A 27278-nucleotide genomic window follows, 5' to 3' on the forward strand; every position below is an offset into this window, starting at 1 on the left:
AGTTAAAATATTTATTAAAAACTATCTCATAAAAATTCAAAAAGAGATATGACATTGAATTTTCAATTTGAGCCAATGATAAAATGAATCATTTATCACATACATTGTTACAACTGTTGCTAAAGAAATTACATCGCAGACTGTTACTTACTGAAAATTGCAGTAGATCAACTATAAGGGCACATGGGACTTAGTATGAAGCAAAAAAGTTATCTATAATCCCCCTAAATCATGCCTAGCAAATTTTGGGGTGTTTCCTTCAGAAAGGTCATGGCTGATTTACAGACCCATCCTTGATGGGAGAAAACTTGTGCTATAATAAATTTTGACAGAAATGAGCAATGAATATTTGAGTATAGAGTAAAATGAGAGTGGTGTTTTCTGTGTCATAATGTATCGTATGAGTAAGGAAAATGTTGTAAATATGACAGAAGTAGCCAAGCCGCACTAAATTTGAACCCTCTCTAAATCAGCAGTATTGATTTAATGTTCCTCATTTTGTGCAGGGGTAAACTAAAGGAAAAAAGCTGCATACATTTTTAAGGAGCTGACAATCATGGCACAGTTGTGTTTGAGTTTTTTCTCTCAGGAACTATTTTCTTTCAGTCTGCCAGGAAATTCGTTGTTTGAGACGGATGATGCTAAAAAATTATGTACTTACCATATGAGTTCAGTTAGTGTTGGTTGCCTTAAGGGGGGAAACCACATTAGGAGGCTGTTTGACACAGATTTTTTGGATTTTTTATGTGGGAAGAATTAATTTGAATTTTATCAAATTTTGGCATCATTTCATTCATATTTTGAACAGTTTTTGTTAATTTTTTTGATTAATTTCAGCCAAAAATAACAAAGTTATGCTGTGATGTCCGCTGAAGGTTGTGAGTATAGTTCTCCAATTGCGTGCAGTGTAGCCATTCTGATTTTTCATCTGAAATCAAAAAGGTTTTGATTTTATATTAATAACTTATTTTTTAAGAATAAGAACCGCAATGAAGTGAAAATAATGAAAATTAAAAATTTTGCAGGTGTTGGAACAACGGCTTCAATTTTCATGATTTTTTTCTCTAATTATGCAAAGAAAAATGCCGTTAAAATGGTGATATCATCTCACAATTTGGTTCATATAATTTGTAATTTTATAAAGAATCATGTTATTAATTTTCATAATGATTGGTTCTATACTTTTGAGTTAGACTGCAAGCAAATGTGAAAAAAGTCATTTCGAGATAAACGTGTTTGAAAAATAAATTCTAGGAAACTAGAAATTCAAGGTAGTTAACAAAATGTAAAATGCTTACCAATTAATCTGTGATTCCAGCACCATGTAGTAATCCTTCTTTCTCATAGGCTTCGTTTTGCGCTTGCATCCGTGCTTTCCGAGCTTTTGGACCTTTCTTCGATTCCATTGAACTACGTTGATTCTGCTGGATCATGCACTGGTTATCCATTTGTTTGGCATAATTGAAGCTTTGGGTGCCTACTACAATTCCTGCCTCATTCATGACTATCAGAAGGGATGAATTTCCTTCATTGAATAAGCATGCTGCTAAATATGATGCCAATTCAATGGCTTTTAGTCTGGAGTGCAAGTGTTTAGGACCTAATCACCAAATACTGGAATTAAAACTTTCATTCACATTTTGTGTGTGGCCACCTAAACATCTCACCAGTAATTCATCCCTTGACAAATATTTATATATTGGAGGATGTACACTCGGTTCTATGTTCATAAAATCTATGAATGCGAATTTTGCTTTGAAATTTTGACAGCGTATTCTTGGATAGTTAAGCTAACAATTTATGCAATAAGCAAATTGGATTTTTTGAACCTAATGTGGTTCCCCCCCCCCCCCCCCCCCCCCCCCTCCTTAAAAGTAGCTTCCATTTTAGACCAAATATCTACATTCATTCACTTGTTCCGCTGCTCAAAATATTCCTGTGTATCATTTTATGTGAGGTTGTGCAGGAGCTGCAACATTTTTGCCTTCCAGATGAGTACAAGAAAAGGGTATGTAGTTAACTGCTACAGTGACAAATGTGGAACACATTTTATGTTGGAAAATTCATTATGTAACATTGTCTTGATTTCAGTGTTTATTGGGTTCAGTTCCTTCTTTAGCTAATATCATTCTCACATGAGCCCCGGTTACCCATAAGCTGTTGAGATAGTCTTGTTTTAACTAACAACATTTTTTTTTCAATATTGTCACAGTAATACACAATAAAATACATTGTGGCTGTGAGCCTCTGAGACATCATCATCAGCAACAGTGGAGAGATTATAATCAGTTGTTTCTTTCTAGAAAATGGGGCAAGTGCACAGGTACATCTTACGATGAAGTGAATATTCTGAAATTGCTCATGTATGTTGTTTATTGTATTTAGCATATGGCAAACATGATATAAGCTATTTAAAGACAGATACATTTGTAAAATATAGATTTTATTAGGTCTGGCTGCCTCATTTTATGTCATTGGGGTACACACATGGAAATGAGCGAGATTTACACCGCTTGTATTTTGTGTGAATAAATAACGTCTACAAAGTGCAGCCTAGGCATGGGTGTTCACAGAAATTTTTCCAGGAGCGTGTAAGATTTAAAAAGTACCAATTCTGATATAACTGATTTAGTGAGTTTGAAAATGAGCGATGGCCCAAAAATTAAACTAGACAAAAAATATGCAAGCTCTCTTGAATCTAAAATGATTGATGTTTTTCCAGTAATTATTTTTAAGCTAGATTACTTTGATATTTGAACTGCAAGTGTAGTTAGAGCATACAGAGTATATCTAGTTATGTTAGTAATATGATCACCTTTTTGATTCAATGATCAGAACTCAAATGAGTTGTCTAATGTAATTACAAAGAGCTAAATATTGATATTTTTAGGACTTACTTCAATATTGTACAGAAGGAATATTGTCTGAGTTGTAAAAAATTGAGAAGGAAAGTATTAAAGATATGAAGAGAGTTTGAGTAGAAATAGCAGAAGTCTAAAAGGCAAAGGTATTGTGATATAAAAATCATAGGAAAGTTTAAGATTTCCAAGTACTCGGAAGTTAATTCCACCTAAATTGTTGTTAAGACAAAACTGAAAAATAAAAATAGAGGAAGGCAGCCAGAATGTATTGCTTTCCCATGAAAACTACTTATTTAAAAATTCTTTCTTGTAATTATGCCTTGAAAGAATATTATTACAATTTTCCTGCAGTGCCATCAACAGTCAAATATTGTAACAATAAAGCAGTATTAGGTTGAAAATTATATGCATGTTAAATCAAGTACACTATAGTGAAGATTAGGGTTCAAATATTTATCATATTGAGAAAATGCTATGTGCAAGACACAGTCCTTCAGTTGCAATTGAGTCACCATTACTATTGTATTGTGTTAAGATGAAACAATGAAATGTGTGAATAAGAAACACCCTGCTGTCTCCATTCGGTATTTGTTACTAACTTTATAAGATATCAGTAATTAGATAAATTTATCAAAGGAGTGATACGTATCCCTGGATATTCTTACCAACAAATTATATCCGCAAATGAAAACAAATTAAATAAGTTATTATAGAAGAACACACAATCTGTTATTTTATTTGCATGTGGAGAATATGCCAACCCTCCCAGATAGCCATGCATGTTCAAACAGTTCTTCGAGGATGGGGAGGTGCGCCAACCCCAAGCAAGCATCAATGTGCCACCAGTGTGGATATGGTTTTTAGGCAGTTTCTCACATCCAAGTAGATGAATACCAAGCTGGTACCCAACTCGCGCCTCAGTTACATGGTTAACAAACATTTAGAAAACTTTTGCTCACTTTTACGTGAACAATACTACACACAGCAAGTTGGGGACCCTATATTGTGCCCAGGGTGGTAAGGGGATGACAATAAGAAGGGCCAGAATGAGATTTTCACTCTGCAGCGGAGTGTGCGCTGATATGAAACTTCCTGGCAGATTAAAACTGTGTGCCCGACTGAGACTCGAACTCAGGACCTTTGCCTTTCGCGGGCAAGTGCTCTACCAACTGAGCTACTGAAGCACGACTCACGCCCCGTACTCACAGCTTTACTTCTGCAAGTATCCGTCTCCTACCTTCCAAAACTTTACAGAAGCTCTTCTGCGAACCTTGCAGAGCACTTGCCCATGAAAGGCAAAGGTCCTGAGTTCGAGTCTCGGTCGGGCACACAGTTTTAATCTGCCAGGAAGTTTCAATAAGAAGGGCATCTGGCCATCTCTTGAATTAACCATGCCTCGTCCATTTAATAACCATGCCAACCTTGCACTGTTGCAGGACAGAGGGACAAGAAAATGATGATGATGATGACAATTATTATTATTATGCCAAGGGGCAATGCGCGTGTGCAAGATGGGTCAGTGACTACAGTAACTTTGCAAGAGGGAGCACCTACATGTATGCAAGTGTAGAAGTTGTGGCCAAACTATTTTCAGGAAGAACCAAGCCCTCAGAGAGTATATAATTTTGACAGTAGTTGTGATGTCGATTCAGTCATATGAAATGTTACATTCAAATTCATTCATTTTTAATGAAGTATCTGTTCATGGGCAATATATGGGTTATAAATATAGATGTTTTGTGTACCGTTCAAGAACAGTTACATAAGTGGTAGTGAACCAGTCATTGAAGAAGTCCATTGTAGAAATCCATTGTAGCATTTCAAGGGAGCATATTTGAAAAATATAAAATGATATTAAAGAATCTTATACAATAACATGTGCAATGAAGTAAAATACTTCAGAGTGTTAGCCCTAGAAACACATCAGAGAAGAAAATAAAAGTTACTGACACAGATAATCTTGTGGAAACTATGATCCTTAATCTTAGAATTCAACTTTAGACTGGGTGCTTCACAATGGAAACAGACACCAGGAAGAGGAATTCACATTTGATTGTCCTAAATATGTTTCCTGAAAATTGTGTTAAGCAGTTACTTAGATAACTGACTTGTTAGGAAGTTTCTGAGATCTCATAAATAACATACACATACAGTGTTGTTCAAATAAAGGGTAACAGGAACTCTACGAACATAAGGCTTATGTAGCATTAAAGGAATGAAAAGAAAAGAAGGAAAATATTTCTGCTAAACAAGTGTGATAGGGTCCTCAACAAATAGCCATCCCTGGGGAAGTAAGTTTGGAGTCTCACTGGTTAACATTCAACAGTCTTGTAGACATGTATGTGCTAAGCAAGGCTTAATTGAAGCTATGTTGACAGACAAAAGATGCATTGATGCAAAATGAACCTAAGAATAGCAAAGTGAAAAATGTTCTGTGAATATGTTAATAAAATTTTACTTTCTAATGCAATAAAAAATGGGTGCCATGAGTATGTGAATCTTATTTTGTGTGGTTATTATTACCATTGAGCCGACAGATCTGTCAAAAAGCATGAAGTTTATTTGCTCTTATGTAAAGTCAACATATACACCAAAGTCACTCTTGATTATACTGGCACCAGTACAGAAGATTGTAGAGAGGAGGCTAAAATACTTATTCCATCTTCCCAAACTCCAAATCTTTACTTCTGGAAAGTATTGCAGACAATTGAGCATAGTTAGTGAACACACTATAAACTTGCATCATATGGAACCAGCTTTGTGTTTCAGTGGAATACTGTCTGACAGACAGACAGTGGCAGACTCTGCAAGAGAGGCGCTCTGCATTTCGGTGTAACTTGCTGTCCAGGTTTTGAGAGGGTGTGTTTCTGGATGAGGTATCGAATATATTGCTTCCCCCTACTTATACCTCAAGAGGAGATCACGAATGTAAAATTAGAGAGATTCGAGCACGCATGGAGGCTTCCCAGCAGTTGTTCTTCCCGCGAACAACTGGAACAGGAAAGGGAGGTAATGACAGTGGCACATTAAGTGTCCTCCGCCACACACCGCTGGGTGGCTTGCTGAGTATAAATGTAGATGTACCCTATGCTTCCTCTCACAGTCTCCCTCTCTCAGTCCTCCTCCCTGACGCTCACACCACCCTACTTCTCTCCCCAAGCCTCCCACCTCGATAACTAAAATGATGGTTGTTAACATTCAGCCAGAAGAAAAGTGCACCCCATGTATTTGCTTTAAGAGTGACGTGTTGCAACTGACGTGTGGCCTTAGATAGTAGATTGACACTCCCATCAGAAGTGTGCTGAGCATTACTGTTTCTACTCTATGTAATTGCTCCCATTCCATTTCCTGTTTAAAATTTTGTTTCTGTTTCTGTCTTATATATTGTCGTCATCAGAAGTACAGATGTTGAGGTATTGGACTCTTCCGCTCAGTCATAGAACTGTTTTACTAGAATTATTATTGTTCTCTTTTTGTTATTGAGTGATTCACATAGTCATTCTCTAAGAGTTAATGTTTAATCTCACTGATTTCTTCTGTTGTAGGTGGATGTTCATATTTCTAATACGTATAAGAAGAAGACAAGAGCACCAAGAAATTGTGTCCAGACTAAAATTGCTAAAATACATCCTAATGGAGGAACGGCCAAACTGAAATTTATTGTTGGTCTTGATGAAGGCTTATCATTAACTCCAGATGCTCCCCAAAAATGGGCACTTGAGTTTCCTGGTAAATCACTGCCAACACTTTTATTAAATCATTTTAGGGTAGTTTTATTAACATGATGTATCGACTTCTTATTAATACACTACTGGCCATTAAAATTGCTACACCATGAAGATGACGTGCTACAGACGCGAAATTTAACCGACAGGAAGAAGATGCTGTAATATGCAAATGATTAGCTTTTGAGAGCATTCACACAAGGTTGCTGCCGGTGGCGACACCTGCAACGTACTGACATGAGGAAAGTTTCCAACTGATTTCTCACACACAAACAGCAGTTGACCGGCGTTTCCTGGAGAAACATTGTTATGAAGCCTCGTGTAAGGAGGAGAAATGCGTACTGTCATGTTTCCGACTTTGATAAAGGTCGGATTGTAGCCTATCGCCATTGTGGTTTATCGTATCGCGACATTGCTGCAGGCGTTGGTCGAGATCCAATGACTGTTTGCAGAATATGGAATCAGTGGGTTCAGGTGGGTAATATGGAATGCCGTGCTGGATCCCAAAGGCCTCATATCACTAGCAGTCGAGATGACAGGCATCTTATCCGCATAGCTGTAATGATTCTGCAGCCACGTCTTGATCCCTGAGTCAACAGATGGGGACACTTGCGAGACAACAACCATCCGCACAAACAGTTTGACGACATTTGCAGCAGCATGGACTATCAGCTCAGAGACAATGGCTGCGGTTACCCTTGACGCTGCATCACAAACAGAAGCGCCTGCGATGGTGTACTCAACGACGAACCTGGGTGCACGAATGGCAAAACTTCATTTTTTTCGGATGAATCCAGGTTCTGTTTACAGCATCATGATGGTCGCATCCATGTTTGGCGACATCGTGGTGAACGCACATTGGAAGTGTGTATTAGTCATTGCCATACTGGCGTATCACCAGGCGTGATGGTGCCATTGGTTACACCTCTTGGTCACCTCTTGTTCACATTGACGACACTTTGAACAGTGAACATTACATTTCAGATGTGTTACGACCCGGGGCTCTACCCTTCATTCGATCCCTGCAAAACCCTACATTTCAGCAGGATAATGCACAACTGCATGTTGCAGGTCCTGTGTGGGCCTTTCTGGATACAGATAATGTTTGACTGCTGCCCTGGCTAGCACATTCTCCAGATCTCTCACCAATTGAAAACGTCTGGTCAATGGTGGCCGAGCAACTGGCTCGTCACTATACGCCAGACGCCAGTCACTACTGTTGATGGACTGTGGTATCTTGTTGAAGCTGCATGGGCAGTTGTACCTGTACACACCATCCAAGCTCTGTCTGACTCAATGCCCAGGCGTATCGAGGCCGTTATTACAGCCACAGGTGGTTGTTCTGGGTACTGATTTCTCAGGATCTATGCACCCAAATTGCATGAAAATGTTATCACATGTCAGTTCTAGTATAATATATTTGTCCAATGAATACCCATTTATCATCTGCATTTCTTCTTGGTGTAGCAATTTTAATGGCCAGTAGTGTATCTTCTCAAGCTCCAGGACATTCAAAACTCTGAGACTGTGCACTGTCAAAACTTCAGACTTCTGCTAATATGGTTGTTACCTGTGTTTTACTTCTTTGTTACCATGCGTTGAACACAAGACTGGAACATACACATCACATATTGAGCTAACAACAGCCAAAAATTTTGAACTGTTTAATATATACTGACCAGCCAGAACATTATGACCACCTACCTGATAGCTGGTATGTGCACCTTTGTCACAGATAACAGTGGTGACGCATTATGGCATGGAAGCAGTAAGGCCTTGTTAGGTTGCTGGAAGGAATTGGCACCACATCTGCATACGAGTCATCTAACTCCCATAAATTCTGGGGAGGAGGACGATGAGCTCTGATGTCATGTTCAATCACGTCCCAGTTGTGTCTGATGGGGTGTAGATCTGGCAAGTTGGGGTGGTTGGGGGCAGCACATCCATTGGAACTTGCCACTCTGTTCCTGAAACCATTCCATCACACTCCTGGCCTTGTGACATGGTGCATTATCTTGTTGAAAAATGCCACAGCCATTGGGAAACATGGTCATCATGAAGGAGTATAAATGGTCTGCAACCAGTGTACGATACTCGTTGTCTGTCATGCCGCTGTGCAGAAACTCCACTGGACACATGGATGTCACTACCAGCTTTTCTCTGTCCCACACTACAGGTGTCAAGGAGCGGTTCCCCTGGAAGATGACAGATTCGCACTGTAAAGACTGCACCAACATCCAGTGCCATTGGTAACATGCTCATTTCAGTCGTAGTTCCGACGTCATATTGTTAACATAGGAACATGTATGGGTCAGCAGTAGCGGAGGTGCTTTGTTAGGAATGCTCAGTGTACTGTGTGTTCAGACATTAAAGTCTATCATTAGTTCCAATACATTTCACTGCTTATTCTGTGAATCCAAAATCCCTAATGAGGGGTGGCCGCCCAGTTCTACAGTGTCTGGATGGGGTTTCACCACATGTTGAAGGCACTCACAATAGCACTCCTCCAACACCCAGCAAGTCATGCACTTTCCAAAATGCTCTTGCCAAGCTTCTGAACCATCAGTCTGCCCTCAGTCAGATTCGGATAGATTGCATGCCTCCCTCATTCTACATGTGGACAGCATGCTCACAGATACTACATACACTGTGCATGTGTGTGTCTAGCAGTCATTCCTCACCAGGTGATGCTGCTATCACCTGATGGGTTTCTATCAGTAGTAGGTCATAAAGTTCTGTCTGATCATTGTATATTTTGCCTTGTTTTACATTCCTGGAGGTTCTCCTTAATCATGGTAAATTTCTTTTGCATTGCATCCCATATAATAAGGCTGCAAGCAAAGAGTAAGCCTCATTGCAGTGCACAGTTTTTCAGCTTTCCGATTTATATATACAGGGTGGTCCATTGATAGTGACCGGGCCAAATATCTCACGAAATAAGCATCAAACGAAAAAACTACAATGAGAAAAACTCGTCTAACTTAAAGGGGGAAACCAGATGGCGCTATGGTTGGCCCGCAAGATGACGTGCCATAGGTCAAAGGGATATCAACTGTGTTTTTTAAAAATAGGAACCCCCATTTTTTATTACATATTTGTGTAGTACGTAAAGAAATATGAATGTTTTAGTTGGACCACTTTTTTCGCTTTTTGATAGATGGCGCTGTAATAGTCACAAAGGTATGAGTACGTGGTATCACATAACATTCCACCAGTGCGGACGGTATTTGCTTCGTAATACATTACCAGTGTTAAAATGGAACGTTTACCAATTGCGGAAAAGGTCGACATCATGTTGATGTATGGCTATTGTGATCAAAATGCCCAACGGGCGTGTGCTACGTATGCTGTTCGGTATCCTGGACAACATCATCCAAGAGTCTGGACCATTTGACAGATAGTTACTCTATTTAAGGAAACGGGGAGTTTTCAGCCACATGTGAAATGTCAACCACGACCTGCAACATATGATGATGCCCAAGTAGGTGTTTTAGCTGCTGTCACTACTAATCCACACATCAGTAGCAGACAAATTGCACGAGAATCGGGAATCTCAAAAACGTTGGTGTTGAGAATGCTACAACAACATTGGATTGTGCCCATACCATATTTCTATACACCAGGAATTGCATAGCAACGACTTTGAACGTTGTGTACAGTTCTGCCACTGGGCACCAAAGAAATTACGGGATTCTTTTGCATGCGCTCTATTTAGCGACGAAGTGTTATTCACCGACAGCGGTAACGTAAACCGGCATAATATGCACTATTGGCCAATGGAAAATCGACGATGGCTGCGACAAGTGGAACATCACCGACCTTGGCGGGTTAATGCATGATGCGGCATTATGGGAGGAAGGATAATTGGCCCCCATTTTATCAGTGGCAATCTAAATGGTGCAATGTATGCTGATTTCCTACATAATGTTCTGCGGATGTAACGACAAGCTGTTTCACTGCAAGATAGAATGGTGATGTGCTTCCAACATGATGGATGTTTGGCACATAGCTTGCGTGCGGTTGAAGCGGTATTGAATAGCATATTTCATGACAGGTGGATTGGTCGTCGAAGCACCATACCATGGCCCGCACATTCACCGGATCTGACGTCCCCGGATTTCTTTCTGTGGGTAAAGTTGAAGGATATTTGCTATTGTGATCCACCGACAATGCCTGACAACAGTACAGTGTCAATGCATGTGCGAATATTACAGAAGGCGAACTACTCACTTGAGAGGAATGTCGTTACACATATTGCCAAATGCATTGAGGTTGACGGACATCATTTTGAGGATTTATTGCATTAATTTGGTATTTACAGGTAATCACGCTGTAACAGCATGCTTTCTCAGGAATGATAAGTTCACAAAGGTACATGTATCATATTGGAATAACCGAAATAAAATGTTCAAACGCACCTATGTTTTGTATTTTAATTTAAAAAACCTACCTGTTACCAACTGTTTGTCTAAAATTGTGAGCCATATGTTTGTGACTATTACAGCGCCATCTATCACAAAGCGAAAAAAGTGGTCCAACTAAAACATTCATATTTTTTTACGTACTACATGAATATGTAATAAAAATGGGGGTTCTATTTTTAAAAATGCAGTTGATATCCGTTTGACCTATGGCAGCACCATCTAGCGGGCCAACCATAGCGCCATCTGGTCTCCCCCTTCAAGGTAGACAAGTTTTGTTCTGTGAAGTTTTTTCATTTGACGCTTATTTCATGAGATATTTTATATAGTCACACACACACACACACACACACACACACACACACACACACACACACACACACGCCTGTGCATCTACATCATGGTGACAGATTGCACATAGTGCCATGATTGCAGTTTGGCATGTAGACTGGAGTTGGGCGGGTAGAGGGAGCAAGAAGCAAGAGGCAGGTATAGGGGTTGGAGGTGGTAATCAGGAAGCTTGGAGGAAAGCAACCAGTTTGCTGGCTAATAGTGCAGAGGGAGGGCGGCTGGTAGGTATCCAGGCTTTGTAAACGGGTATCACAGCCAGTGGGAAGTGGTATATGATGAAGGCGAAGCATATGCATGTATTGTGAAGGAATGAGAGAACAGAGCAAGAGGAAACTGCTGGGTGGAGGGTGTCAGCACTGTGAGTTAATTATGATTGAGGCCAGTAGTGTTATGGGAATGCAGGATGTGTTGCTAGGATAATTCCCATATGTGTAGTTCAGAAAAGCTGGTGGTTGAGGGAAGGGTCCAGATGACCCACGTTGTGAAGCAACCATTGAAATCAAACATGTGCTCAGTTGCATGTTGTGCCACTGTGTGGTCAACTTTGTTCATGGCCATAGTTGACAGGGACCATTAGATCTGGTTGATGGCTGGTTGGTTGTCATAGTGACATAAGAAGCTGTCCATGTATTGCAGCAGAGTTGGCATATGACATGTCTGTTTCCACTGATGGCCCTGCCTCTGATGAATAACACTGTGACAGGATAGGAGAAGGAATTAATAGCTGGGTTGATTAGGCATGTGTCTTCCATTTGGGTCTTCCACAGAGATATGATCCCTGTGCAAGGGGTTTGGAGTGGGAGTGGCATGGAGATGGACTGGGAGGTTGTGTAGGTTGGCTGGGCAATGGAACGCCATTTTAAGAAGGATCTTGGGTAGGATGTCCTTCATTTCAGGGCAGATAATAGATAATCAAAGCTGCGGTGAAGGATATGATTCCGTTATTGCAGTCCAGGAGAGAGGAAGGGGAAACTGTTGGATGAAGGGTGTGAGGATGGTGAGTAAATGAAGACTGAGGCCATGAGGGTTATGGGAGCAAAGAATATGTTGCAAGGATAACTTTCATTTGCATAGTTCAGGGAAATTGATGGTGGAGGGAAAGATCCATATGTCTGAGCTGGGAAGTAGGCATTGACTCGGCTGCATGGTTTACGAGGTGGGTTCTCCTTTATGGCTATTTCTTGGGCATGATGGGAGGTTAGTGATGTGTGAGGATACGGCATGAGAAATCTTTTTGTAGGCTATGTTGGAAGCGGGGTTGGAGGGGGGGGGGGGGGGGGGGTTCGTGCATGCCTGTAAAGGCACTTATGAGTCCTTCAGTGTACTGGTCAAGGGGGTTCTTGTCACTGTAGATACACTGTCTATGGATGGCCAGGCTGTGCAGGAGTGTTTTCTTGGTGTGGAAGGGATGACATCCATTGAAATGCAGGTAATGTTGGTGATTAGTGGGTTTAATATGGACAAAGGTTTGGATGAAGTCATTAGACGGCAAAAGGTGGCACATTGGGTGGAGGAGAAGCACATGAAGTGGCTGGGATGGAAGATGTTGAGGCTGTGATGGAATGAGGGTAGGGTGTCTGTGTCCTGAGTCAACATCATGCAGATATTGTCAGTGAACCTGAACCAGACAAGGGTTTGTGGCTTTCAGAGGCTAGGAAGGTTTCCTGTAGATGGCATATAAGAAGGTTGGCACAGGAGGGTGCCATGCAGATGCCCATGTCCCTTCCATGGATTTGTTTATACACCTTCCCCTCAAAGGAGAAGTAGTTATGAGTCAGGATATAATCGGTAAAGTGTTTGAGGAATGGGGTAGTGGTTTGGAGTCCAAAAGATGTTGGAGAGGTAATGTTCAGCAGTGGCATATCTCAGTTAAGTATCCCTTTCCCTATCTCCATTACCGAGCGAGGTGGCGCAGTGGTTAGCACACTGGACTCGCATTCAGGAGGACGACGGTTCAATCCCGTCTCCGCCCATCCTGATTTAGGTTTTCTGTGATTTCCCTGAATCATTTCAGGCAAATGCCGGGATGGATCCTTTGAAAGGGCACGGCCAATTTTGTCTCTAATGACCTCGTTGTCGACGGGACGTTAAACACTAACCACCACCTACCTCCATCCCAACATTCCCCAGAACCGAAAACAGTTGTTAACGTATCCAATCCCACAGAAGTTTCAGTCCTACTCAAAGGCCTCATCTTCAGCCCCACACCTAAGTTTAATCATGTTGCATTTGTCAAAGATCTACTTTCTTGTCCCAATTATTACAGTGGAAACATATTTTTGCCACCAGTGCCTCCAACCAAAGCCAACCTTATACAACATTGAACTTACCCCTCCCAGTTTACATCACCATCCAATTGTGACCTTGCCCCCTCCCACCTAACCACCCACTCATCACCTTCCAGGAATTCCGTACCTCCAACTTGGCTACACTATCCTTCCCCAGGTACCTTTCTAAGAACACTAGCCTTTCAGCAGAAGTAAAGACAGCTATTCACAACCTCAAAATGTAGCCTAACCTAATCATCTCCCTCCCTGTAGGCAGTGGTTCCACCACTGTCATGATGAATCACAGCGATTGCCTAACAAAAGGCTTCTGCCAACTGTCTGACTCCTCCACATACAAGCTTTACCATAATGATCCCTTCCCAGAAGTCCAAAATAACTTCCATTCTGTACTGAAATCTTTAGTCCCATCCCAGAACATCTCTCCTGAGTCCAACTCCCTCCTCTCCCCAATGACACCCCAGACATCACCCTTCTAATTATTTCCCATAATCCATAAACCCAAGAATCCTAGACAATCCAATGTAGCTGGTTATTGTCCTCCTGTTGAAAGAATTTCTGCTCTTGTTGTCCAACACCTTCCACCAATTGCCCAAAATCTAGCTTCTCACATCAAAGATACAACTACGTCCTTCACAGAATCTCCACCCCTTTACCCCCTGGACCCCTATCTGTCACTGTTGATGCCACCTCCTTATTTACCAATATCCCTCATATCAAAGGCCTTACCTCTCTTGTCTGGTTCAGATTCATTGACAATTTCTTTATTATCGGGACTCAGGACTAAGACACTCTATCCTCATTCCTTCACAACCTAAACATCTTCTCCCCCATTTGCTTCACCTGGTCCTCCTCAATCCAACATGCCACCTTCCTGGACATTCACCTCCATGTATCTGATAGTGCAGTCCACATTTCTGTCCATATTAAACCCACCAATCACCAACCGTATCTGTTTTTTGACAGCTATCGTCCCTTCTGCGCCAAAAAATCCCTCCCCTAAAGCCTGGCCACCCATGGACTGCGTATTTGCAGTGACGAGAAGCCCTTTGCGCAGTGTGCTGAAGGTCTCATGAGGACTCTTACAGACAGGTACTCCCCCCCCAAACTTAGTCTGCTAGCAAATTTCCAGTGCCATATCCTCACACACTCCTAATCTTCCCCCATTTCCAAGAATCGACCTCAAAGGAGTGGCCCAATATCACCCTGGACTGGAAAAAACTGAACCATATTCTTTGCCATGGCTCTGATTGTCTATCATATTGCCCTAAAATCCCACCCATGATTCTTCCCACCCTTCCTGAACACCCAGGACTGGAACAACTGAACCATATCCTTTGCCATGACTCTGATTATCTGTTATCACACCCTAAAATGAGGGACATCCTACTCAAGATCCTTTCCACCCTTCCTAAAGTGGTGTTCCGTCACACACTCGACCTACACAACATCCTACTCCGTCACTATGCGACTCCCACTCCCAACTACTTGCCACAGGTATGTGGAAGACACAGTTGCAAGACCTGCCCAGTCCACCCACCCAACACTTCCTACTCTAGTTCTGTAAGAGGCTTGCCCTACCCCACCAGAGGCAAGGCCACCAGTGTGAAGCAGACACATCATATACCAACTGCCGGCCGGTGTGGCCAAGCGGTTCTAGGCGCTTCAGATGTTAAGTCCCATAGTGCTCAGAACCATATACCAACTTTGCTGCAATCACTGCACAACTTTTTATGTTGGTATGAAAACCGATCAGCTGCCCACCAGAATGAATGGCCACTGCCAAACTGTGGCCGGGAACAAAGTTGACCACCCGGTGGCCCAACATGCAGTTTAGCACAACTTGCTCAATTTCGGTGGATGCTTCACAACCCGGGTCATCTGGATCCTTCACTTCACCAACAGCTTTTCTGAACCATGCAGATCAGAGTTATTCTTGCAATACAGCCTTTGCTCCTGTAAACCTCATAGCCTGAATCTCGATGAACCCACTATCCCCACAACCTCCACCCAGCAGTTTCCCCTTCCTCTGTCCTGTCACACCCTCCCAATTCACATAGCTAACTCACATAATGTGCTGCTCCCCATCAGCTGCAACACCCATTCATCCCATGCCTAGCCTGTGCACCTGCTGCCCCTTCCTCCTGTAATCATAGCCAGTATATCAGCCGCCTCCCTTTAAGCCACTTGTCACTCACCCCTAACCCCTGTCTCTGCCTCCTACCCCTTTCTCCGTCTACCCATCCCACCGCAGTCTATGTGCAGATCTGAATTCCTGGCAGTGCACATCCAGCTGTTACCATGTAGGAGCACAGGCATGTGTGTACTTGCCCATGTTTGTGTTTTGTGTATGAATTTATATTCTAGCTCAAGAAGGCCACTTCAGAGAGCTAGCAAGTTTTCTTTCTCTTTTGTGTGTGCCTGTTGAGGACTCAGTGCTTCTGCTTTTCAGTGAATGATCTCCTTTATGCTGGAAGTTTTAATATTCTACCAGAACTTTTGTACTATAGTTATTTGCTACAGGTTTGTTGCAAGTATTTGTTTACACTACAGTAGGAGCTGATCATAAACATTTGAACTCTGCATCCTTAAAGGAAGACAATTTTTTTTTAAATTTCTTTTATCTGTGCCGAGAGTTTGTCGTTGTTGGTCGCATGTAGGTTCTCATTGCTGTATCACAGATTTGCTTGTAGTTGAAGCCTTCAAAGGAGAAGTAATTATTGGTGACGATATAGTTGGTCATGGTAACCAGGAAGGAGGTTTTAGGTTTAGAGTCAGTCGGGCATTGGGAAGGGTAGTGTGCAATAGTGGCGAGACTGTGAGCATTGGAGATGTTAGTGCAGATCGAGGTTGCATCGACAGTGATGAGCAGTGTGTTGGAGGGAAACAAATAGGAATTGTGGAGAATAGGTGGAGGAAATGATTGGTGTCTCTTAGACATGATGGTAAATAATGGGTAATAGGTTGAATATGTTGGTCCACAAGAACAGAGATTCTCACAGAGGGGGTACAGTAATTGGCCACAATGAAGCGTCCTGAGTGGTTGGGTTTATAGACTTGAGGAAGTATGAAGAAGGTAAGAATAGGGGGAGTAGTGGTTATGAGGAGAGAGAGACTCAGGGGAGAGGTCCTTGGATGGACCTAAGGATTTGAGGAGGGACTGGAGACCCTGTTGGATTTCTGGAATGTGGTTACTGCACAAGGTTTGTAAGCTGACAGGGACCCTCTGCCAGATAATCCCCGCAGTTCATAACCCAGTGGTGGAGTCAGTGTCAGCAGGTATGATGATAAGGTCTGGATCAGTTTGTAGGTGTGACTTTTCAACTCTCCTCAACGTACTTTTTATTCAATAATGAATTCTTTGAACAAGCAGACGGCGTCGCCATGGGGAGCCCTTTGTCCAATGTGGTAGCTAATCTCTTTTGGAGGACTTTGAGGAGGAATTACTTGAGTCTGCTGTTTTAAAGCCTACGGTCTTCTGGCGGTACGTAGATGATACTTTTGTTGTATGGCCTCATGGCAGACAGGAACTGGAGAAATTCCTTTATGACTTAAACTCATTACATGTTGTTGTTGTTGTTGTTGTTGTTGTTGTTGTTGTCTTCAGTCCTGAGACTGGTTTGATGCAGCTCTCCATGCTACTCTATCCTGTGCAAGCTGCTTCATCTCCCAGTACCTACTGCAACCTACATCCTTCTGAATCTGCTTAGTGTACTCATCTCTCGGTCTCCCTCTACGATTTTTACCCTCCACGCTGCCTTCTAACGCTAAATTTGTGATCCCTTGATGCCTCAAAACATGTCCCACCAACCTATCCCTTCTTCTAGTCAAGTTGTGCCACAAACTTCTCTTCTCCCCAATCCTATTCAATACCTCCTCATTAGTTACATGATCTATCCACCTTATCTTCAGTATTCTTCTGTAGCACCACATTTCGAAAGCTTCTATTCTCTTCTTGTCCAAACTAGTTATCGTCCATGTTTCACTTCCATACATGGCTACACTCCAAACAAATACTTTCAGAAACGACTTCCTGATACATAAATCTATATTCGATGTTAACAAATTTCTCTTCTTCAGAAACGCTTTCCTTGCCATTGCCAGTCTACATTTTATATCCTCTCTGCTTCGACCATCATCAGTTATTTTACTTCCTAAATAGCAAAACTCCTTTACTACTTTAAGTGTCTCATTTCCTAATCTAATTCCCTCAGCATCACCCGATTTAATTTGACTACATTCCATTATCCTCGTTTTGCTTTTGTTGATGTTCATCTTATATCCTCCTTTCAAGACACTGTCCATTCCATTCAACTGCTCTTCCAAGTCCTTTGCCGTCTCTGACAGAATTACAATGTCATCGGCGAACCTCAAAGTTTTTACTTCGTCTCCATGAATTTTAATACCTACTCCAAATTTTTCTTTTGTTTCCTTTACTGCTTGCTCAATATACAGATTGAATAACATCGGGGAGAGGCTACAACCCTGTCTCACTCCTTTCCCAACCACTGCTTCCCTTTCATGCCCCTCGACTTTTATGACGGCCATCTGGTTTCTGTACAAATTGTAAATAGCCTTTCGCTCCCTGTATTTTACCCCTGCCACCTTTAGAATTTGAAAAAGAGTATTCCAGTCAACATTGTCAAAAGCTTTCTTTAAGTCTACAAATGCTAGAAACGTAGGTTTGCCTTTTCTTAATCTTTCTTCTAAGATAAGTCGTAAGGTCAGTATTGCCTCACGTGTTCCAACATTTCGACGGAATCCAAACTGATCCTCCCCGAGGTCCGCATCTACCAGTTTTTCCATTCGTCTGTAAAGAATTCGCGTTAGTATTTTGCAGCTGTGACTTATTAAACTGATAGTTTGGTAATTTTCACATCTGTCAGCACCTGCTTTCTTTGGGATTGGAATTATTATATTCTTCTTGAAGTCTGAGGGTATTTCGCCTGTCTCATACATCTTGCTCACAAGCTGGTAGAGTTTTGTCATGACTGGCTCTCCCAAGGCCGTCAGTAGTTCTAATGGAATGTTGTCTACTCCTTGCCTTGTTTCGACTCAGGTCTTTCAGTGCTCTGTCAAACTCTTCACGCAGTATCGTATCTCCCATTTCGTCTTCATCTACATCCTCTTCCATTTCCATAATATTGCCCTCAAGTACATCACCCTTGTATAAACCTTCTATATACTCCTTCCACGTTTCTGCCTTCCCTTCTTTGCTTAGAACTGGGTTTCCATCTGAGCTCTTGATATTCATACACGTGGTTCTCTTCTCTCCAAAGGTCTCTTTAATTTTCCTGTAGGCAGTATCTATCTTACCCCTAGTGAGATAAGCTTCTACATCCTTACATTTGTCCTCTAGCCATCCCTGTTTAGCCATTTTGCACTTCCTGTCGATCTCATTTTTGAGACGTCTGTATTCCTTTTTGCCTGCTTCATTTACTGCATTTTTATATTTTCTCCTTTCATCAATTAAATTCAATATTTCTTCTGTTACCCAAGGATTTCTAGCAGCCCTCGTCTTTTTACCTACTTTATCCTCTGCTGCCTTCACTACTTCATCCCTCAGAGCTACCCATTCTTCTTCTACTGTATTTCTTTCCCCTATTCCTGTCAATTGTCCACTTATGCTTTCCCTGAAACTCTGTACAACCTCTGGTTCTTTCAGTTTATCCAGGTCCCATCTCCTTAATTTCCCACCATTTTGCAGTTTCTTCAGTTTTAATCTACAGGTCATTGTGGTCCGAGTCCACATCTGCCCCTGGAAATGTCTTACAACTTAAAACCTGGTTCCTAAATCTCTGTCTTACCATTATATAATCTATTTGATACCTTTTAGTATCTCCAGGGTTCTTCCACGTATACAACCTTCTTTCATGATTCTTAAACCAAGTGTTAGCTATGATTAAGTTGTGCTCTGTGCAAAATTCTACTAGGCGGCTTCCTCTTTCATTTCTTAGCCCCAATCCATATTCACCTACTATGTTTCCTTCTCTCCCTTTTCCTACACTCGAATTCCAGTCACCCATTACTATTAAATTTTCGTCTCCCTTCACTATCTGAACAATTTCTTTTATTTCATCGTACATTTCTTCAATTTCTTCATCATCTGCAGTGCTAGTTGGCATATAAACTTGTACTACTGTAGTAGGTGTGGGCTTCATATCTATCTTGACCACAATAATGCGTTCACTATGATGTTTGTAGTAGCTTACCCGCATTCCTATTTTCCTATTCATTATTAAACCTACTCCTGCATTACCCCTATTTGATTTTGTGTTTATAACCCTGTAGTCACCTGACCAGAAGTCTTGTTCCTCCTGCCACCGAACTTCACTAATCCCCACTATATCTAACTTTAACCTATCCATTTCCCTTTTTAAATTTTCTAACCTACCTGCCCGATTAAGGGATCTGACATTCCACACTCCAATCCGTAGAACCTCAGTTTTCTTCCTCCTGATAACGACATCCTCCTGAGTAGTCCCCGCCCGGAGATCCGAATGGGGGACTATTTTACCTCCGGAATATTTTACCCAAGAGGATGCCATCATCATTTAATCATACAGTAAAGCTGCATGTCCTCGGGAAATTTACGGCTGTAGTTTCCCCTTGCTTTCAGCCGTTCGCAGTACCAGCACAGCAAGGCCGTTTTGGTTAATGTTGCAAGGCCAGATCAGTCAATCATCCAGACTGTTGCCCCTGCAACTACTGAAAAGGCTGCTGCCCCTCTTCAGGAACCACATGTTTGTCTGGCCTCTCAACAGATACCCCTCCGTTGTGGTTGCACCTGCGGTACGGCCATCTGTATCGCTGAGGCACGCAAGCCTCCCCACCAACGGCAAGGTCCATGGTTCATGGGGGGACTCATTACATGAGAACATCAAATTCACAATGGAGATTGAAAAAGATGGCACTTTACCATTTCTAGACGTGGTAATACGCCGTAAAAATGATGGGTCATTAGGACATTCTGTGTACAGGAAACCAACTCACACAGCTCTGTATCTCCAGGCATCAAGCTGCCATCACCCAGCACAAACAGCCGAGCGCATGTAATATTGGATTATGAAAACCTTCACGCAGAATTTGAACACATGGAGAAGGTTTTTAAAGAGAATGGCTACACTTCACGCCAAATAAGGAAGGCCATGCGTAACTGTCATAACAAGAAGCAACACACTGAGGACGCTGATGACGACTTTAAATCAACTGTGTTCTTTCCATACGCCGGGAATGTGTCATTGAAAATAGGTCGATTGCTGACGAAAAATAAAATCAAGGTTATCTTCCGTCCACCAGCAAAGAACTGGGCCACGGCTGGATCCGTTAAAGACGATTCACAACTGAAGAAAGCAGGTGTCTACAAAATTCCTTGTGAATGTGGCTCTGCATATATTGGACAGACGACAAGAACTGTCCATGAATGATGTACAGAACAAGAAAGATACACCCATCTGTGGTAACCGTCAAAATCGGCAGTAGCGGAGCACTGTATTTCATTGGGACATTCAATGGAATACAATGGAACAAAAATTTTAGCTCCAGTTTCTGGATTCCGTAATCAAAGAATCAGTGTAAATACGTCTTGACGATAATCTTATAAATTGTGACAACAGCTTTCAGCTGGATAAAAATTGGAATCCTGTTATTAAAATTATACAATCACAGCAGAATCGACAGCGTCATTTGATACTCAGTGACTAGATGATCTTTTATTTTCACCACCGAGGGCAGCACATACAACTCTGCTATGCCATGCATGTCAACACCTGACGCATGCGCTGTAGGATGCCAGTACATTTCGCATGCGCGAGATTCGGCGTAAATACCGCAACTGCACCTGGGCTCTTCAGTAGTTGTGTACTCACCTGATGATGGCCGGACGTCTCTGGGCCGAAATGTCATGGCAGAATGTCAACAGGATCCGGCTGCATACTCGGAAATTATTAGAACAGTTTGTAGGTGGTGGAATGTTGTTCTCTCTGTGAATATAAGGTTGGTTTCCATGTTGAGGGATCTGGAGAATGATGGTGAGGCGAGGTTTAAGGTAAGGAAATTCTGAGTCGGGCAGGGTTCAATATTGCTTGTTGATTGAGTCTGACTGATAGGCTTAGTGGTGAAAAAGAGTTTCCACTGTAAGAATTGGGAGAAGATCTTTAAGAAGTCCAGCATAATTGAATTTGGGAGTGGGTCAAAAGGTGAGGCCTTTGGAAAGGACTGATACTAAAGTGAGACTGAGGATTTTGGAGACAGCTTCGTGGCAGTATTTTGTGTGTGGTTCTGGATTCTGTGTGGTGGTGGGAGGGAGTCTCTGAAGATTTAAATATAGTAGGTTGGTGAGGCATTGTTTGTCAGCTGTGAGTGAATGCGGGGGGCATATGATGGAGGTGCAAGCTGCTCTAGTTTCTGGAAGGCAGGAGTTTCAGGCTGGGAGAGGGGATGTAGAAATATACAGATAGAAAGGGGGTATTGCAAGGACGTTTGGGCCTCATTTATATGGTTTTACACGGCTAAGTTGGTGAGGGCTACAGACTGATGCAATCTGAACAGGTGGAGATCATTGTGGAAGGAAGGGCTGCAATCGTAGACTGGTAATTTGTGTGTCAGGCCATCCGTAAGTGAGGCAACAATGCAGCAACAATATTTGGGGCTGGGTTCTAGATAGGGATAGGGAAACATTTTTGTATTGGGTCATTTACATATTTGATACTCTGCTGCCTTCACTATTTCATCCCTCAAAGTTACCCATTCTTCTTCTACTGTATTTCGTTCCCCCATTCCTGTCAATTGTTCCCCTAGGCTCTCCCTGAAAGTCTGTACAACCTCTGGTTCTTTCAGTTTATCCAGGTCCCATCTCCTTAAATTCCCACCTTTTTGCAGTTTCTTCAGTTTTAATCTACAGTTCATAACCAATAGATTGTGGTCAGAGTCCACATCTGCCCCTGGAAATGTCTTACAATTTAAAACCTGGTTCCTAAATCTCTGTCTTACCATTATATAATCTATCTGATACCTTTTAGTGTCTCCAGGGTTCTTCCATGTATACAACCTTCTTTTATGATTCTTGAACCAAATGTTAGCAATGATTAAGTTATGCTCTGTGCAAAATTCTACCAAGCAGCTTCCTCTTTCATTTCTTAGCCCCAATCCATATTCACCTACTATGTTTCCTTCTCTCCCTTTTCCTACTCTCGAATTCCAGTCACCCATGACTATTAAATTTCCGTCTCCCTTCACTACCTGAATAATTTATTTTATTTCATCATACAGTTCATCAATTTCTTCATCATCTGCAGAGCTAGTTGGCATATAAACTTGTACTACTGTAGTAGGCGTGGGCTTTGTATCTATCTTGGCCACACTAATGCTTTCACTATGCTGTTTGTAGTAGCTTACATGCATTCCTATTTTCCTATTCATTATTAAACCTACTCCTGCATTACCCCTATTTGATTTTGTATTTATAACCCTGTATTCACCTGACCAAAAGTTTTGTTCCTTCTGCCACCGAACTTCACTAATTCCCACTATATCTAACTTTAACCTATCCATTTCGCTTTTTAAATTTTCTAACCTACCTGCCCGATTAAGGGATCTGACATTCCACACTCCAATCCGTAGAACCTCAGTTTTCTTTCTCCTGATAACGACGTTCTCTTGAGTAGTCCCCGCCCGGAGATCCGAATGGGGGACTATTTTACCTCCGGAATATTTTACCCAACAGGACGCCATCATCATTCAATCATACAGTAAAGCTGTAGTTTCCCCTTGCTTTCAGCCGTTCACAGTACCAGAACAGCAAGGCCATTCTGGTTAGTGTTACAAGGCCAGATCAGTCAGTCATCCAGACTGTTGCCCCTGCAACTACTGAAAAGGCTGCTGCCCCTCTTCAGGAACCACACGTTTGTCTGGCCTCTCAACAGATACCCCTCCATTGTAGTTGCACCTACGGTACAGCTATCTGTATCATTGAGGCACGCAAGCCTCCCCACCAACGGCAAGGTCCATGGTTCATGGGGAAAGGGGGGGGGGGGGAGGACACCTTTCCATACTTACAGTAAATTCTCCCCCCCCCCCCCCCCCCAGTACCTCACCTTTCTAAAGTTGTACAGGAAAATGTAACGATCACAGAAAGTTCACTTTGTTGTATGTACACACTGCAACTGTGACAGTACAATATCTACCTGCAGTTTCTGCTCTCTTTCAGTTGCAACAAACATTAAATGATGCACAGCATTTCTGTTGGGAATGCCTTTCTGATACAATTATACAGTTGACCTGCCATTCCCACAATCTTTACTGTAGGCAGGTAGCAAATCAGTCATTTTGTTAACTGGGTGCTAGTACATGTCATAATGCTGTTGACAACATTATTGGATTAGTATGTGACACAATTACCCAGTTATAGTGAGAACAAGGAACTATAGTACACTGACGGCTATATTTTGCGTGACTAATAAGCTAACAAATGCAATACAGAGTAAGTGAACTAATACTCTCAAACTTCAGTGCTCTGTAGTACTCAAGCCAACACTTTCAGGCATAGGTTCCCTGTTCTGCACAACATATTAGGCTTTATGCCCTATAGTTTTTTATCTCCCAAATAGATTTATGACAAGTTTGTCATATTTTTGTTGCAGATGAGGAATGGCAGTCCAATAATTTAAGTGGAGAATACAAAAAAGAATTAGATGTGGAACTAACAGTACCAAAAGCCAAAGAAAATCAGTCAACATCTGCAGTAATGGTTTTTCGGATGTACCTGTGTAGAGCTAACAATGAGTGCCTTATGAAGAATCTACGGTTTCTGTGTACTGTTCATTATGATACTGCTGCACCCACAGAAATTAGTGACAGTTTCAAATACATAGTATCATAACACTGTTATATAGGTAATCAATGTGCACTTATTTCATTGCTTATTAACAGTGCAATTCAGTTATGAAAATCCTGAAGACAGTATTCCTTTTGGGGGAAACACACACAGAAAATATTTCCAGGTTCTTGTAACTCACTGTTGAAATAACTGTACTGTTCTACAGTTCACCTGATAATAATGTAGAAAGCAAAAATATAAAATAATATATTTTTAATCTGTACTAATGAATTTGTTAAAAATAGCAAATTAGGTCATGTCACAAATTATCAGTTTGTACAATACTATTTGTATCTAGCACATGTCATTTATGTACTCTGTTTATTATAGTTTTCATTGGCTGTCAAATGATTGTACAGTCAATGTCGCATATTAACTGATGAATTTTAAATTAATTACTTCAGTTAAGGTGTGATTTATACAAAATGAAACAAAAATAAATGCCTCACATCAGTTGCAAGCAGAGAAAGAGAATGAAAAAAAAGAGGAGTTTTTTCTTGCAGCTGGGACTAAACATGTATTAATTTCTTTAGGTGGCTTTGAATAAAAGCATACTATATTGAATAATAATCTCCTCATTATTTTGAGATCAAAGGACAAATGCTTATTCAGTAACTGTTGAGAACCTGGACACTATCAAAAGATTTCCCTTTGACCCAATTAGAGTGTGTGCAGTTGATGTAACAGGAACATAAAGGTAGTTTAGTTTTTAAGTCACATATTATGATTTTTAAGTTAATTTGAAATGGAATTCCTTCATGTATTACCAAGAATGGAATGGGTAAAGACTACCACTCATCTGCGCTATGGAGTTATTGAGTGAGGGGAAGGCACATAAAGTACACTACGGTGCAAACTTAAGCATGAAAATGATTTTTGTTTAATGTGTCACTGCAAGTAAGACAGCTCAATGAAACTTGGACAGTATGTAGAAAGAACTGCTACAGTACAACACTGTACAGAACATAACTGACAGAAATACGCATTGGGATGAAAAGAAATGACACTTTTATTCAAAGACAATAATTACACTGAATTCACCACCTTTTATGACCATCTCATGGATATTACAAAAGACAGAATATAGTTTTTTAACAGGGTGCATGATCAAAATGTGTGGCAATGCATGCTGTGGAATGTGCTCCTATGCCAGTAACAAGGTTGTAAGGAGGTCTTGTGGTAGGGAGTTCCACTCCTCCACCACCACAGTTGGCAACTGCTGGATGGTTGTTGGTGCATGTGAACATGCTGCAATATGTCTCCCCAATTCTTCCAATGCATACTTGATGGGATTCAAGTCAGGGGAGATCGTTCATCTGCACTGTCCAACGCATTGCACATTGTTATCCATAAAAGAGACATCAGGGCTGAATGCACCCCTGAAAAAATGAACATGGGAATGGAGTGCAGTGTCACAATAACATTGATCAATGAGTGTACCGTGTTCAGAGATTTACAATTGTGCCAAGAGCATAGGGACTGGACCCAAGAGGAGTGACATTGCATGCTCTTTTCAGATTAGAGCAATTTCAGTGTGCAAAGTGATTCTGAACATACCACCATATGCCAAGATGTGGAAACATGTAATGTGTCCAAGAACATTGTCAAACATGATCATTTCAGTGGCCCAGTTGTTATGGTGTGAGAATGCATAATGTTGCGTGGACACACTAACTTCTAAATATATGAACACAGTCCACTCAGCAGTCACTATTATTTTGACACTGTACTCCTTACCCAAGTGTATCTTTTCAGCAGTGCTTTTGACCTTAACATTATTTTTATTTGTGACAGTGTGCAACCTCATCAAACAGCATAGGTGGAGCAGCTGTTGGAATGAGTGGACTTTCAGCGAATTGACTAGCCTACCTGTTCCCAATTTAAATACCATCGAACATGAATACCTGTCCACATACACTGATGGCTATCTGGCAGTTGTCAGCCATGCTGGTGGAGGAATGGACCTGCCTACCACAAGAACTCACACACCCTATTAAGAACCATGTCTCGCCTTTTGTAATGTCCAGGGGAACATCAGAAATTGTGGTGATTTCAGTGTAAATATTGTCTTTGAATAAAAATGTCATTTCTGTTCGTCTCATTCCATATTTCTTCCTCCTACCTTCTGTACTATAGTATAGCAGTTCTTTCCATATATGGCCCAAGTTTCATAAAGGTATGTTACTTGGCAGTGACACATCAAGCAGAAGACATTTCCAACTTTAAGTTTTGCGCACCAGTCACACGCAAGTGTGCTTTAATTTTTTGAGTATATTAAACAGTGAGTTTGACAGCAGGTGACCAAAACAATGACAATATCTGTATAGTATTCATCTTTTAAGATATAGTATTCATCTCTTAAGCAACAAATGATAAAAGATGAAAAAGAAATGTAGGAAGCTAAGGCAAGAAAAAATCTTAAGAGACCTAAATGAAACCTTGCTGATGATCACAACAAAAAAATGGAATAAAGTCATGAATAAGAGAGAAAATGACACTCGAATCAAAAAGGTAGCAGGAAGAAAAAGATTACAAAACTACCTCATTTCTCAGTAGAAAGGAAAAGCTCCAATTTTCAACCATATAATCGGAATGATGTTTCCATTTGGTAAATTTTATGCATAAGGTACTAGCAGTGATTCTTAACCTATCACCATGTAAGTTACAGGTTCCACTACAAGCAGCACACTTCTTTGAAACTCTTCCGACCTATCCTTTTTTGTAGTGTCTTTTGGATGTAGTCATCATTTCATACTTAC

The 27278-nt window shown here is 41.3% G+C and overlaps 1 protein-coding gene across 1 annotated transcript in view; it reads left to right on the top strand.

Moving 5' to 3' along the window:
• Nucleotides 1–26620, top strand: part of LOC126267178 (NHL repeat-containing protein 2) — a 168530-nt gene extending 141910 nt beyond the window's left edge. Inside the window, exons 10-11 of the mRNA XM_049972140.1 lie at nt 6407–6590; nt 24284–26620. Coding sequence (XP_049828097.1) covers nt 6407–6590; nt 24284–24522 — 423 coding nt within the window. The 3' untranslated portion in view covers nt 24523–26620. The remainder of the gene's footprint in view (nt 1–6406; nt 6591–24283) is intronic.
• The last annotated feature ends 658 nt before the right edge of the window (nt 26621–27278 follow it).

The sequence above is a fragment of the Schistocerca gregaria genome, chromosome 4 (assembly GCF_023897955.1).
Source record: "Schistocerca gregaria isolate iqSchGreg1 chromosome 4, iqSchGreg1.2, whole genome shotgun sequence".
Taxonomy (NCBI): domain Eukaryota; kingdom Metazoa; phylum Arthropoda; class Insecta; order Orthoptera; family Acrididae; genus Schistocerca; species Schistocerca gregaria.